This window comes from Rosa chinensis, chromosome 4 (genome assembly GCF_002994745.2).
Source record: "Rosa chinensis cultivar Old Blush chromosome 4, RchiOBHm-V2, whole genome shotgun sequence".
Taxonomy (NCBI): Eukaryota; Viridiplantae; Streptophyta; class Magnoliopsida; order Rosales; family Rosaceae; genus Rosa; species Rosa chinensis.
Window position 1 is genome coordinate 39,505,827 of NC_037091.1, and position 15,957 is coordinate 39,521,783.

General features: G+C 38.5%; 3 protein-coding genes across 3 annotated transcripts; 2 read left to right on the forward strand and 1 right to left on the reverse strand.

The window, feature by feature from the left end:
- Positions 1–1,716: 1,716 nt before the first annotated feature.
- On the forward strand, positions 1,717–5,553 carry LOC112199282. The gene is made up of 2 exons (XM_024340320.1): positions 1,717–4,647; positions 4,987–5,553. Exons 1-2 carry the CDS (start codon positions 1,717–1,719, stop codon positions 5,551–5,553), a joined length of 3,498 nt encoding a protein of 1,165 aa, XP_024196088.1.
- A 1,884-nt stretch (positions 5,554–7,437) lies between these two features.
- LOC112199849 lies at positions 7,438–9,380 on the reverse strand. The gene is made up of 3 exons (XM_024340822.2): positions 9,033–9,380; positions 8,595–8,668; positions 7,438–7,864 (listed from the first exon to the last, which is right to left on the reverse strand). The coding sequence occupies exons 1-3, from the start codon at positions 9,285–9,287 to the stop codon at positions 7,786–7,788; spliced, it is 408 nt and encodes a 135-aa protein (XP_024196590.1). The 5' UTR covers positions 9,288–9,380; the 3' UTR covers positions 7,438–7,785.
- A 3,435-nt stretch (positions 9,381–12,815) lies between these two features.
- On the forward strand, positions 12,816–13,987 carry LOC112199283. Its single transcript, XM_024340321.1, has 3 exons — positions 12,816–13,485; positions 13,574–13,629; positions 13,814–13,987. Exons 1-3 carry the CDS (start codon positions 12,816–12,818, stop codon positions 13,985–13,987), a joined length of 900 nt encoding a protein of 299 aa, XP_024196089.1.
- Positions 13,988–15,957: the final 1,970 nt, after the last annotated feature.

Genomic DNA, 15,957 nt, shown 5'->3' on the forward strand with positions numbered 1-15,957 from the left:
ATAGTTGTACTTGCTATAGATTGTGAAGTTTGTGATTTGATTTTTATATAGGAAACAAGTGAAAAAAACAAGAAAAACAGAGATAAGTTGGAGATAACACATTGTGCAGGGACAAAAGCATTTAGTCGCCTTAGAACTGAAAATGTAAGCTTCAATTTCAGTTTTTTTTGTTGTTAAGGCATGTTCAACTATGAGAGGTGTATATGACAAATATTTTGGGTTGTGATTAAACTTAAATAGCGAAATCCTGAGAATGGAGAGGAAGTTGGTCGTATTGACCTTTTCAAGCTCACACGATATAGCGAAAAGAAATCTGCATGGGTTGGTGATACTGCAAAGAATGCTTTTGTGAGTTGCTATATTTTTTTATTTCAATTATTGCATTATTGTAAAAATAACAGTACTTAAAAAATGGTTTATATATATATATACATGTCCACTCTTTTGTAGGAAGAGATGAAGAATCTACAAAATGACCCACAAATGAATGAAGAAACTGGTGAAATAATGACTGAAGATGAGATCTATGATAAAGTTCTTTCAAAAATTGTTGGTCCACCTCGATCAGGCTATATACGCGGCTTAGGAGCTGGGCCAAAGCCTAAAAGATCTAAACTTGCAGCAAATGATGCTCAACTGAGGGAGGCAAATCAAAGGGCAGATCAAGCAGAAAGACGAGCAATGCAGCTTGCAGAGGAGTTGATGGCTGTGAAGTCTACTGCAGCTCAGCAAAATGAGGAGTTAAAGACAGTCAAAGCTGATGCAGCTCAGCAAAATGAAGAGTTAGAGGTAGTAAAGGCTAGAGCCACTCAACAAAATGAAGAGTTAGAGGCACTAAAGGCAAGACAAAATCAGACCGACACACTTTTACTTAAATTGATGGCCCAATTATCCCAAAACTAGAGGTATGCATACATGAGTCATTGAGATGTTGCATTTATATTATATTATGGAAACATAATATAGTGTATGTAGTGAATACTAGGCCTTTTTAGATGCAACTCTTACTACATTAGGATGAAGGTTATAACTTGTTATATATGTTTTGTTATATTGCAGATTTGGTCTAAGCTTCAAAAAGTACGTACATCTTGCAAACTCTCATTCAAGGCTCATTGAACTTCTAGAAAGACTTGAATGTATTTTTGTCTATTTTGAAATTGTTATCAAAGATGGATATTAACATCTCTATATTTGGATTTGCGAATGTAGTATTTCAAGATAGAGATATTGATAACTGGTTTTAGAGTACATTTCACTTTCTGGTGTTGGACTATATATTGAATGCTACTTTTAGCAGGTTATTGCATGAAAAAATGTACATTGTCTCTATTTTGAAAATGTAGTGACACACTTAATGTCAAGTTTGTTGGTTATTAACATCAAACTTAACAACCTAGAATGATTGCCAATTTAGTTACCAAATTATCAGTGACCTAGTAATATGGTCACTAAAATTATTCAATTTAGTGACCATTGGTATTACAATTTAGTGATGAACATGTAGGTCACTAATGTCATTATCATTTGTGACCATATGATCATGGTCACTCAAGACATTTTAAATTAGTGACCAAATATTGTGGTCATTGAAGACATTTCGAATTAGTGACCAACTTACAATTGTTGGTCACTAAATAGAATCAGTGAGGGACCTATAGTGACCACCCGAATTTGGTCACTAACCATATTTAGTGACCAAATTTGATAGATTTAATGACCAATGCAGTGGTCACTAATACCCAGATTTGTTGTAGTGCTGGTTTCTATGGGCACCCTACCCTCTCTGAACGTCACCGGACATGGTCGCTCCTCCGAGACCTTTGTCAGCAGTCTGCCCTACCATGGACTGTTATTGGAGATTTCAATGAAATTCTCCAATTTTCTGAGAAGGAAGGAGGTTGTATACGTAGAGAGGGTCAAATGCAACAGTTTAGGGATGCGCTGTCATTTTGTGACTTGATCGATTTCGGCTATTTTGGATCGCCTTTCACCTGGAGTCGGGGTGGGGTCAAATGTAGGCTGGACAGAGTGGTGGGTTCAGTGTCATGGACGAATATTTTTCCAGCAGTTGGGGTTTCAAATTTGAAACCAATTCATGGCGATCACGTTCCTGTTCTTCTTGGCGCGTATCGTTCTCCTCCTCCTCCTGCTGATCAACGCCGGAGGCCTCGCTTCCGTTTTGAAAGTTTCTGGGTGCGTCATGAGGCCTGCGTAGAAGTGATCAAGTCGGGGTGGGTTAGTGATGATCAGAACCAACCTATGCTTCAGGTATCCCAGAAAATAATGCATACACGTTTTGCTCTTAATGATTGGCAGAGGGCTACATTTGGACATAGGGGTAGGGAGATTGAATTCCTTCGAGGCAGACTACAATCTCTTCTTGCACTACCTATTTCGGCTGTTAACCAGCAAGAAAGTATGGAGCTATCCTCAAAATTGGATGGTTTGCTAGCTGAGGAACATGAGTATTGGAAGCAAAGGTCGAAATTGACTTGGCTCGCTGAAGGGGATCGTAATACTAAATTTTTCCATAGGAAAGCTTCTAATCGACGAGCCAAAAATCGGTTGACTGGGTTGTTTGATAATCATGGAGTTTGGCAGTCCACTGAGAAGGGTTTGGAGGCTATGGTCATTGATTATTTTAGTTCGATGTTCAGTGCAGGGGATGTGGATCTTTCTCATATGTTTTCAGTGGTGGATTTGGTTCAGCCAAAGGTCACGCCTGAAATGAATTCTATGCTTTGCTCTCCTTATACGGATGTGGAAATTCGAGTTGCACTTTTTCAGATGTACCCAACCGAGTCACCTGGACCAGACGGCATGCCTCCTTTATTTTTTCAACAGTATTGGGACACCATTAGTACTGATGTAGTGGCAGCAGTTCAGAGTTTTCTCCATTCTGGTCAGTTGCTTGCTTCTATTAATTACACTCATGTCTGTTTGATCCCAAAGGTGAAAAATCCTACCTATATGTCCGAATTACGTCCCATTGCACTGTGTAATGTCATTCATAAGATTTGTTCTAAGATGCTTGCCAACAGATTGAAGAGTATACTGTCTCAGATTATATCTCCTTTTCAGAGTGCCTTTGTCCCTGGACGTCTGATTACTGATAATACTCTGATCGCTAATGAGGTATCCCACTTTATTCATAATAATCGGTTGAGTAATGATGGTGTTATGTCTCTTAAACTGGACATGAGTAAGGCCTATGATCGTATGGAGTGGGTTTTCTTAGAGACTGTTTTGATTCGCTTGGGTTTTGATGAGAGTTGGATACATGTTATCATGCAGTGTGTCAAGACTGTTCGTTATTCTTTTTTGATTAATGGTCAGCCTAGAGGCTATTTGACTCCTACTAGGGGCCTGAGACAGGGCGATCCCTTATCACCATATCTCTTCCTGCTTGGTACAGAGGTGTTTTCAGCTCTTTTAGAGCATAAGGTTTCTCAGGGGCAGCTTCAGGGGGTTCAGATCTGCGCTGAGGCTCCTACGATACACCACCTTTTGTTTACAGATGATAGCCTTCTGTTTGGTAAGGCTAGTTTGGAGGAGAGTTCTCAGATCCAGGATGTCTTAGTGGATTATGAGTTAGCATCAGGTCAGAAGGTAAACTTTTCTAAGAGCAATATTGTTTTTAGTAAAAAGGTGTGCTCTTCTTTACAACAGCAAATTGCAGACTCACTGGGTGTGGCCATTGTGGATAAACATGAAAAATATCTCGGCCTACCTACTTATCTGGGGAGGAATAAGACTGAAACCTTTGCTTATTTACAGGAAAGTTTAAACAAGAAACTTGAGGGTTGGCAAGGTAAGTTACTCAGTAGTGCAGGAAAGGACCTTCTTATAAGGGTGGTGGCTCAGGCTCTTCCTTCTTATACTATGAGCTGCTTCTTATTACCGAAGAATTGTTGTGATTCATTGCATCAGAAGTGTGCTAAGTTTTGGTGGGGCAGTAAGGGTGAAAATCGTAAGATTCATTGGTTGTCTTGGGATCGACTATGTCAACCCAAGGAGGCTAGTGGCATGAGCTTTCGTGATTTATATGCACATAATTTGGCTCTCTTGGCTCAGCAGGGTTGGAGGTTAGTGCGTAATCCGGGCTCTCTTTTGGCTCAGTTGTATCAGGCTAAGTATTTCCCAAATGGAGATTTCTGGTCTAGTGAGCTTTCTTCATCTCCATCTGCATGTTGGAGGGGTATCCATGCGGCTAAACACATTCTGAGGAGGGGTGTTCGTTGGCAGGTGGGGAATGGTCGGCTAATACGGCCTTGGGAGGATCCCTGGATCCCGAGACCTTCTTCTTTTCTACCTATCATCCGACATGAGGTTGGACCGGAGAGAGTTTCTGCTTTATTACTTCCAGGTTTCTCTTGGAATCTGGCTCTTATTAATCAATATTTTGTGGCTGATGATGTTGATTTGATTTTATCTATGCCTCTTAGTCAGAGGGATGTTCCTGATCGTCTTACCTGGCATTATGATAAGAAAGGTAGATTTTCTACCAAGAGTGCTTATGTGTTAGCTTTTGAGGAGCTCCATAACTTTGGAGAAGTTGCTACTAGTTCGAAGGGTCTCTCTTTTTTCTGGAAACAGATTTGGTTTGCTCAAATACCGGGCAAGGTTAAAGTTCATTGGTGGAAAGTATGTTCGTCTATCCTACCAACAGCTGCTTTGTTGCGCACTAAACGGGTTGTTGTTTAGGATGGGTGTTGGTTTTGTAATGATCATGATGAATCTATTAATCATATCACAAGGGACTGCCAGTTTGTTCAGGACTTGCTCTCTCTTTTTCCGGAGCTACATGGGGTGCTGCAGATTGATTGTAATGAAGGTACGTCAATCATCACTTGGTTGGCCTCTTGTTTTGATATTCTATCTAAAAAGAATGTGGCTCTATTGCTTATAGTTGGATGGTTTGTTTGGAAAGAGCACAATATGAGAGTGTGGTCAAATAAGTTTGTTTCTTTGCCTCACTTACAGTTTCAGATTCGATCATATGACATGTTGTTTCAATCTACCTTGGCTACACCTCGTAGTACTGCATTGAGGGGTAGGGTAGTTTGGTTACCACCTCCTTCCGGCTGGCTTAAGGCCAACTGTGATGGAGCCTTTGATTTCTCCTCCAAATTAGGTGGATTAGGAGTGGTTATTCGAGATGCTATGGGTGATATTGTTGGTGGAGTTTGTATTACGGTCAATTCTGTTACCTCTCCAGATATTGTTGAGGCCATGGCTTGCAGGGCTGCTTGTTCCCTGGCAGTGCAGTTTCACCTTTCTCCTATTATGTTTGAGACAGATTGTCAGAGTTTAGTTTCTACTATTGAGGCTGAGGGGGAGAAGACTTCATCCTTGGGTCGTATTATTGAGGATATCAACTTTTCTCTTGGGATTTTAGTTGGTTCTTCCTTGAGACATGTGTATCGTGAAGCTAATATGGCTGCTCATAATTTAGCTAAACTAGCTTTACATTCTTCTTTTAATCTTTCATGGAGTGGGCTTGTCCCTCCTGATATTAGAGGCTTTGTGGCTTCTCATTGTACTCTTTGATTGAGCAATATAATTTGATCGTCCTTCCCTTTAAAAAAAATTAAAAAAAAATAAAACTTGAAACTGAGTAATGAGCAGGGAAACAACCAACTCTCTACCCAAGCACCGCAGAGATGCTCGCATGAATGTAAGTGTAGTCCAAACAAAAATAGCCTTGCCTCTAAAGGAAAATCGCTCATCTACATCTCACTTGCCTAGATTCAATTGTGGTACAAATAAAGAATAGACACGTCTCAGAAATGTCCTAAAAGCTATCTCTTTGCACTATACTTGAGATATCCAGTCCAACTCGAGATAATTACCAATTCCACCGGAATCATAATATGAATTAAACTAGCACTCCAGAGACAATAATGGCGCGTTTACTTACTTGGAATGGAAAATAATCATGAATCGGAGACAAGTGGAATGAGAGAAGAAAAGAATCGGTATTGATTCTGGAGGAATGATTCCTAAACCCATCTCCCCCCTTCGTAATCGAATTCCTGAGTATTCAGGAATCGATTCCTGATAAGGAGGTGGGACTTACATCTATTCTGATTCCTTCATGTATTAGTAAACGCATGAATTCTTTTACCCGGAATCATTCTGATTCCTTTATGTGTTAGTAAACGCAGGAATGTTTTTACCCCGTAATCATTCCCTTTCATTCCAAGTAAGTACACATACCCTAAAGGGACTCAAAAATGCCCAAATAAGTCAAATTGTCGGGCCCCAAACATTAAGTGACAGATGAAGGTGGCGAGGCACCTTCCCACCTGGCCTAATTCTCAAGAAAACCAGAGCAAATCACTTGAACCCAAAGAAACTGCACTCACACGACCCAAACCCAGATCCAAAGGCCCAAACCCAACATCTCAATAGGTCATCCCTCACGCCGCCTTCTCTGCCTGCATCACTGTCTCCAGGTCTCAATAGTCAGCCATTCCCGCCACCACTAACCACATGGCCCAAAACACAAGCAATGCTCCTCAATCAGTTGGACGCACAACTCATCACCCCCTTCCGCAGTTGCCTCGAACAGCAAGGCAACCACCATGCCATCCCAGATCCAAACTTACGTCGTTCAGACCCTTAATGCCTCATCACCTGCTACAGCCACACACCGATCAGTAGATCAATCATCCCACCAATCCTAAATCAACTCAGACACGCTGATTGAGGTCGATCACTCAGACAAAAACTGGGTCATTAATCAGCCATAGCATGACCTCGCTCCGACAATCAACATTGCCGTTGCGCTCTACCTCTCTCCACGCACCGAGAATGGCAACAAAAAATAGCCTCGACTAGCCTAGACTAGCATCAAACTACGACCGGTCACTGCCGATTTGCACGAAGCTTTAATTAAACGACTACATTACTTGCAAGCCAATATCGTCCTCTCTTTTTTGGTCAATTCTCAAATTAATATTTCTTAAATTAAAAATGTTAACTGTTATAGTTTTTAAGATATACTATCATATCTTTTATATCATGCAATGTATGCGTGATAACAATTTAATTTCATGTCCAGACAGAATGCAAAGAAATTCAATTTCTTGCTCTATAAATCATCTTCCTCTTTCTCAACACAACGTACAATATCATCTTACATTATCAAGACCATATCATGGACTTAAAATCATCAACAATTTCCCATGTATGTTTTCGCTGCGGGAGACGAAGAGAGGCAACTTCCGTCTTTATTGAGAACTCTTCTGATTCAGGTGCTTGAAGGCTGAGTGTTCTGCATCTCACCAACCAGATGTGTATTGAAATTGTTTACCTAGTATCATCTACTCTAAATTGAGCTACTTACCTTGATTACCATGTTTTCTACTTGTAATTTCCAGGCTATATGTTCATGAAGAGAACAATGTGGGGAAAAGGAAAAACAAAAAATGAGCAAAGCAAGAGGAAACCCATATATGTATTGCATAAGATATACATGAATCGAGGTACTTGGTCCAGAAATCTAAAACAATAATTATTGTCCTGTCTTGCATTTCAGATATTCGTAAAGCAAGGCGGGGAATTGATATGACAGACTTTACCTACATGTCTCAAGTACAATTTATACAAGATGAAAATAGATTTAATTCTAACCAGCAAAATCTGAACCAAGTAAAGATCTAATACCCACATAAGATTTTGTAGCATAATCAATTTTTCAAAAGAACGAACTCAGAAACAGAATGCTCCATATCAATTCTGAAAAAATCTAACAGTTTCAAATTCCCATCCAAAGCTCTATACCTCCCGCTCACCGGTACTTCCCCTATGTCCACTGCAACAATAATAATGTGGCAGCTTGACTCGACCACAGCTCCTGCAAACAAAATTGTTAGAGGTCAAAATGATGTGATGCTCTGTATCAATTTCTAAGGAACGTATTGGTATATATAGCTAATTAAGCATCCAAATATGTAGAAAACAATAATTGCAAAAAACTGGACCACATTGTGGATTTACATGATGACATTAGGTTCCGGATTACCTAAACAAGAAGTGAACAACAAAGGAAAACACAAAATTTTGATGCACTCAAATGTCATTTAAAATAAAAGGTAAAAAGTACGACGAACCATTACAACACCAATCTGTAAATCAAATTAAACATATAAATCTATATGTTGTCCAAGTTCATTCTTTTTCATTTGTATTACCATTTTTTCCAGAACTTAAATTCTCTTATTCTTATGAACACCCCCAAGAAAACCTTTCAAATTCACTACTCTGTGCCTGTGTTACCAAATAATACAATTGACAATATTTTGATAACCAAAACTTTCACAACATGGATTCTAAACTAATCAACTATAACTGATATGGAAGTGACTGAATGCCCAATTTTTGTCTGGTATATGCCAAAGGATGATAAAAACAATCAACTAAGTAGTCTGCCAAGATTCAGTTGTTATTCTAAGAGAATAATCAGAAACTACATTATCAATAAAACTAACCTTCAGCTAACTATCGAACTATAAATCATTCTAAAACTGAATAAATTATCCTCGAAACAGATTTCCACCACGAATTCAAAAGTTTACAGAACTTACCTGCATCGGATTATCACAGGAACAGGCTTCAGAGCTTTCGGGCCATTTCTTATGCCTCTCTTGTGGGGAGTAGTCTGCACAATACACAAAAAAAGTGACCACAAACATTTACATAAAAATCCTCCAAACCTAGAAGAATAAAGCGCCCCATGAAACAAACAAAAAAAAAAAGAAAAAAAATGTTCATCCGAACCAAATGTTGCAAATCAATAACTGGTGACACCATATATTGCCTACTTTTACATTACCAGGGGTTAAACAGAGCATTTAGCAAGCAATCCAAAATAGAACAGTGACATTCTACCATACAAAAGCCAAACAAATAATTAAGATTATGGTTTTGATATTTAATCCAAAACCCTAAAAACCCCTAAAACCTCAACCATTTCCAATCTAGTTAATCCAAACGGGGATTGACAAAGTGTAGGAGTCATATACCTTCCTCTTGGGGACAGCCATGAGCTCCATGGACCCACCGAACAGAAAACTGGGCAACCCGAATCCGACTTTGTTATCCTTCTCAGTCTCCCGATAAAACTCTGGCAGAGCAAACGGTGGCGATGAAATCATCGTCCGTTGAATGGCCCCATCCGAGGACGGAGGAATTGCTGCGATGTGGTTCCACCTCCTGATGCCGAAAATGCACGCCATGTTCTCACTTCTGCTCCTAAGCATGGAAAGCTTCGACGCCATTTTTGGTTTGGGTACTGAGGCCTCGTCACACTCTTCTCAGCTCAAACAAAGGCGCTAGGTCAGGGAGAGAGAATTTTACTTCTTTGAAATTAGAACGATGTCGTTTCGGATGTCTAATGTAATACTGTGGAATAATCGGATAAACCACGCAATTTCTGTAAAAGAAAAGGGAAAATTTCACAAATGGTCGCTGAACTTTAACGTATTCGACACTTTAGTCACTGAAGTTTCAAATATATCACATTAGTCACTGAACTATTACCATGTCTTACGCTTTTCTACTTCAGTCTATTTCTAGAATAAAAAACTGACAGCACACCCAAAAGCAGGGGTATTCTAGTCCATTCAAGTCTATAATATCGAATCTTTCTGAAAACTCAAAAACACAATTGTTTTATGAGAGAATAGAAAGCAAAAAGGGGGAAATCTTTTCAGAGCAGAGACAAAAGTTCATGTTCGAATCTGAGAAAGTTAAAGTTTGAGATTGTAATCTTGAACATGGATGACTCAATGATGCTGGATAGATGGAGATATTTTCGTACTGGTGGAGAGCCACCCATCTACAAAGGTTACTAAATCTTACTATTACAGTATTTGTGGTCCTTGTATGAGTTTTGTCTTGTTCTATTTGCTATGCATTGAAGTGATATAGAAATTTAGGGTTTAAGAGTTTGTTTAATGAAATTGGGATTAGGGTTGGCTAGTGGTTTCGGGTCTGATAAAGAATGGGTTTGTTTATTAAATTATGGGTTAGGGCTTATAAGTGATGTTTAGTTTAAGGGTTTGTTTATTGAATTTTTGGGTTTTGTCTTATTAGAGTTAGAAGAAAAATTGGGATTTAGTGCAAATTACTGAACTGGTATAGCATGTAAGTTTCATATTATAAGAACTGACAAAGAATGTCCAGCACTTTGGGCACTTGCAGCAATGAAAGGGAAAAAAAAAGTGTTGACTAGACTTAATTAGGATTGTTGTCAGCTTTCAATCCCACACATAGGATTAATATTGCTTTGCAGTCCTATATCCTTAACAGAAAATAAGTTAATTTGATTAGAAGCCAATTTATGATGTTTGTATTTAATTTTCAGATGATTTGTTCTCATTGGAGATACACCATGGTGGGAGGTTCTACAGATTGGGCAGTGGTAGTAGACAATATAGAGGAGGTGAAGTAGCATGGTTTGATAATGTTGATCCTGACCATACTTCTTGGCCCTTTTTAAATGAGATTTCAGAAGACTTAGGCTATAAAGAGCCACCAATTCAGTATTGGTTCAAGATGCCAGGAAGTAGAGATGGGGAGGAATTGTTGGAATTACATAATGATAGAGATGTTGCTAACATGGTTGCATTTAGGACCACAACCAAGTTGTTACAGATATACATAGTAGGTGGAGGTGTTAGAAGAAAAAAGGAAGCAGAGTTAGAGGATGAGACTGGAGATCCGAAACTAGTTGACCATAAAAAGTACTTGAATAATGTAGTTGAAGATTTAATGGATGTCCAAGAAGTTAATGAGTCATGTTGATTTAAATGGTAAAGCTGACAAGGCAGGGAGCTCATATGGGATGAATTTGGGCAACATTGATGATGGGACAATGAATTGTGATCTACCTATTATGCATTTAAGTGACAGAAATAAGGCAGACAAAAATAAGGGAAAAGTGAAGAAGTTGGGTAGGCCAAAAGTCAAGTTTGGTGGGCAAGGGATTAGAAATGGGTTTGCCATAGTAAAGGCAAGTGAACCATTGCAGTTCGAATGTGATGCATCTGGTGAAGGCATTCAAATTTTAGCATTAAAAAAAAAAGTAAGAAGGTGAAGTTATTGAGATATGATACCAGATATAAGGGGGATATGTGTTATAATGATCAACTCGATGATGGTGATGATGAGAGTTCTGATAGTGATGATCCAACATGGGAAGATGTTATAGATAGTGATTATGAGTTACATGATGAGGATGATGACGTGTTCAAGGCTAATGTTGATGGTGAGATTGAAATTGTTATTGAATTTTCTGAAATTGGGTATGAAGGCTATATATCATATGGGAATGATGAAGATTCTGACCATTTCCATAGTGTGACAGAGTCATCAACAAGTGAAGATGAATTAACAAGAATCAGAAATGGGGAGAGAAAAAAGAAGAAGAGGTGGAACAAGTGGAGAGTGTTCAATAAGGGATAAAGTAATCTGGGGTTCACATCCAAAACCAATTGGCAATGGATGGAGTGGCCCAAACCCTTATAAACTCATAGGCAAGGTCCCATTTTTCCCATGTGGGATGTAAATATTCTCAACACGCCCCCGCACGTGTGGCGAATTTTCAAGCCATACACGTGGATAACTTTTGGGTGACGTGGAGCCCGTGTGGCCGTTAGGCATGCACACGTGGGTAACCCGCTCTGATACCATGATAAAGTAATCTGGGGTTCACATCCAAAACCAATTGGCAATGGATGGAGTGGCCCAAACTCTTATAAACCCATAGGCAAGGTCCCATTTTTCCCATGTGGAATGTATATATTCTCAACAGATACTGATCTCAAGAAACCAGAATTTGAGTTAGGTATGGCTTTGCCAAATGCTGATGCCTTTAAGGATACTGTGAGATTGCTTTCTGTATTGACCAAGAAGGAACTAAGATTCCCAATAAATGACAAAAAAAAAGTAAAGGTTGTATACAAAACTACTCCAGGTTGTCCTTTCAAAATTTGGGCTTCTAGAGATGATGATGCTTCACCAACAATGCAAATCAGGATGCTTCATATAGAACACAAGTGTAGCTCACTCAAAAAGAAAGTCTACCATTGTAATGCTCCTTTCATTGCAAAGGGTTACTTTGATAATTTCCTTAGTGATAAGAACTGGTCTAGGGAAGGTATTCAATCAATTATTAGGAGAGACTATGGCATGAAGGTGGGGTACCAAATGTGTTACAGAGCAAAGAAAAGGGCTTCTAAGATGGCAGAAGGCACTGTAGAGGATCAATACAACCTGTTGGAAACATATGCATAAGTGCTCAAGAAAAGTAATGAAAATACCTCTATTTGGATTGATGGAATTACGGAAGGTGATGTTAGGAGGTTCAACAGAATGTACATTTGCTATGGTGCATTGAAAAAAGGATGGAAAGAGGGGTGTCTATTATTGGTCTTGACGGATGCCATTTGAAAACAATATACAAGGGTCAACTCTTAGCAGCTATTGGTATTGATGGCAACAATGGGATGTACCCAATTGCCTTTGCTGTTGTTGAAAAAGAAAACAAAGACTCCTAGACGTGGATGTTGAAATTTTTGAAGGATGACTTGGACATGAATAATGACTTTTCATACACTTGGATAAGTGATAAGAAAAAAGGGTTGCTAGATGCTGTTAAAGACTTGTTCCCTAATTCTGATCATCGACATTGTGCAAGGCACCTATATAATAATTTCAAGGGAGATGGACACACTGGCAGTGAACTGAAAGAGTTATTTTGGGCTGCATCAAGGTCAACTACCAAGAATTATTTTATGAAAAACATGGATATTATTCATAGTAAGTCAACAAGTGCTTGGAATTGGTTGAAGGATAGACCTGCTGAGCACTGGAGTAGGTCACATTTTAAGGATATACATAAGTGTGACATACTTTTAAACAATCACTGTGAGAGCTTCAACTCAACATTTCTTGATGGAAGGAAAATGCCAATACTTGGATTATGGGAAGAACTGAGGATGAATCTAATAATTAGATTGGAAAATAGGAGATGCGCAGCCCCAAGATGGAAGTGTAAAGTTGGTCCAAGGATTGAAAAGCTTTTGAAGAAATGTGCAGATCTAAGCCATGACTATATGGCTTTCGAGTCCTCTCACAACAGGTTTCAAGTGAAGGGAAGAGGGGTTGCCTGTGCATCAGGTGTAAATTCTCTTCATGATGTGAACTTGAGTGCAATGACTTGCACTTGCAGGAGATGGAATCTAAATGGATTGCCTTGTCCACATGCAATTGCTTGCATATACTCCAAAGGTTACTCACCAGAAGACTATGTACATGAGGCATACTCTCAAAAGAAGTACATGCTTGCCTATGAGCCTGCTATAAATCCTATTCCAGGTGTTCACGAGTGGGCTGTAGTGGAGAAGCCAATTATACCTCCAAAATACACAAGGGGACCTGGCAGACCCAAATTGTCAAGAAATAAGGAACCAGGTTAGACTTTAGTTTTATAAGCTTTCCTTCTAACTTATGTCGTTCATAGATATTAGTTTATCATATTATCTTGTTTCTATATTTGAAGGTGAATTTCCACCACCTGCTGGAGCTACAAAGTTACCTAAAAGCTATTATTCTAAAGTCACCTGATCTAAGTGTAAAAAGAAGGGCCATAATACGAGAACATGTGGCAAGAGAAATGGTCAAGCTAACAGTACTCAATTTGGGGTAATTGCCCATCATTTTCAAATTGTTTTGAATAATCTTAAAGTGTGAATCAATTAATATAAAACTTTCATGATTAAATGGTTGAATTCAAATGCAGGTTGAAGCTCAAAATGTTGACCAAGTTGATAATTCTGATAATGTTCTAAATTCTACAAATCATGTGGCAAACGAGAATGGCATGCCATATGAAAATGTTGATGTTGATACTATGATGCAGGAGGTATTGATTTCCGTGGCAGATTTTGCAGATTTGATTGTTATAATTTTATAATTTGTTGTCTATTACATCATCAATTTAATTTGTTGTGCAAGTAAACCATCAAACACCCACACAACAATCTGAACCAGTTTATGTCCAAAGTGTGGCTTCATCTCAACCAGTGCATTTATCATAACCAAGTTTGCAATCTTTCCTTGCTCCAACCAGTTCTTCACAACCTATTGTATCATCAATGCCATCATTCTCAAACATGTTCAATGATTCACTAACAGTGAGGTCCAAGTCATATGCAAAGAAGCCACCTATGAGGTCTGACTCTATTAAAGGACCAAAAGATGCCAACAAGAAGGTTTGGAGGCCTTGAACCTACCATGGAGCTTTGCTACCCATCTTTTGTTAATTGACTGCATTTGGGCAGTTTTTTCAGTTAGCTTTGTAGCAACACCCCCTTAATTAAGGGTGTATAAGTGTATTGACTTCATTGACGTTTGCTCAAGACTCTGAACAAAATTATGATGACTGATATATATATTGTGAGGCTCCAGTTTGTGTTTTCATAATCAGCTGATGTATTGAAATTGAAGTGTAATATCATTATCAGCTTTTAGTTATCTTGTATTCAATAGAATGGAGAGAAACTGAACTTAGGTTTCAAACGTGCAGATTGCCAAGAGAGATGCATAATTATGGTGGAAAGACGAATGCAAAAAAAAATGGTGAGAAAACTAGAATAATTTGGAGGGAAAATTTATTGTTTTGGAGGGAATTCTGGGTTTTGTCGAATGAATGAGAAAATGGCGGGTGATCAACAGTGAATGGGCTAGAATACCCCTACTTTTGGGTGTGCTGCCAGTTTTTTATTCTAGAAATAGACTGAAGTAGAAAAGTGTAAGACGTGGTAATAGTTCAGTGACTAATGTGATATATTTGAAACCTCAGTGACTAAAGTGTCGAATATGTTAAAGTTCAGTGACCATTTGTGGAATTTTCCCAAAAGAAAAAACATTAAAGAAAATTACCAAGATGATCCCCTTGCAAATTTTATACAATGCTTTTTTGAATAAAGTCTAAAACTACTTGTCATTGATACTCAAGATAGAATGATCATTACATCTCATTTCACTGCCATTTATAGACAGATAAGAAGTTGTGATGGTATCACAGTAATACATAAAGATAGGTCTATTTATTAAACATCCAGCGCCAACTTAAAAAACAAGCATATAAGTTATGATTACACTAAGACATAGCAGATAGGCAAAATATCCTATAGTGATTAGCGCTCATTAATAACTAACAAGCATACAAATAATTCCCTACTTTTAGAAAAGAGAAAAATGCACCAACAGTCCCTCAATTCTTGTGCACCGGCCAGTTTGATACCCAGACTCACAATGGTATCAATGTGATACCTACACTCAAAATTTGCTATCAATGACCTACTTTCGTTAAATTTGCGGAACGGTTCCATTAAAGAGCTGACGTGGCAAACACGTGGAGAAAACAGAGATGGCAAATGACCAAAATAAACCTCAATTTCTACCAACAACTTAATTATTTAATTAAATGATTTTTTTTTATAATTTTCTCTCTCCTCTTCTTCTTCCTTGGTTCCTGGGTTTGTCGTCTGTGTTTCTCTTTTGTGAATGTGATGGCATCCAAGCAGATCTTGAAGGAGCTCAAGGATCTCCAAAAAGATCCTCCTACCTCTTGTAGGGCTGGTAATTGAGATTTCCAATCCAGATTTGTTCCTTTTTTAGTTTTGATTTTGAGATTTTTGTGTTTGCTGCTGAGTTTGTTCGATTGGTGAATATTGATATCAAAAGATGTATCTTGCCATGTGTTTGAATAGCTTAGCTTACTTGCTGTGGGATTTAGTTGTGGTTGTTGGATTTGAATGAGGAAATGAGGATGGATTTGACTTCAAAAAAAAAAAAATCCAGACAAAAAGGAAAAAAAAAAAAAAAGAATCGAAGCGAAGCGATAACCCAAGTCATCTATCATGATCCGCTCTGCCTTTC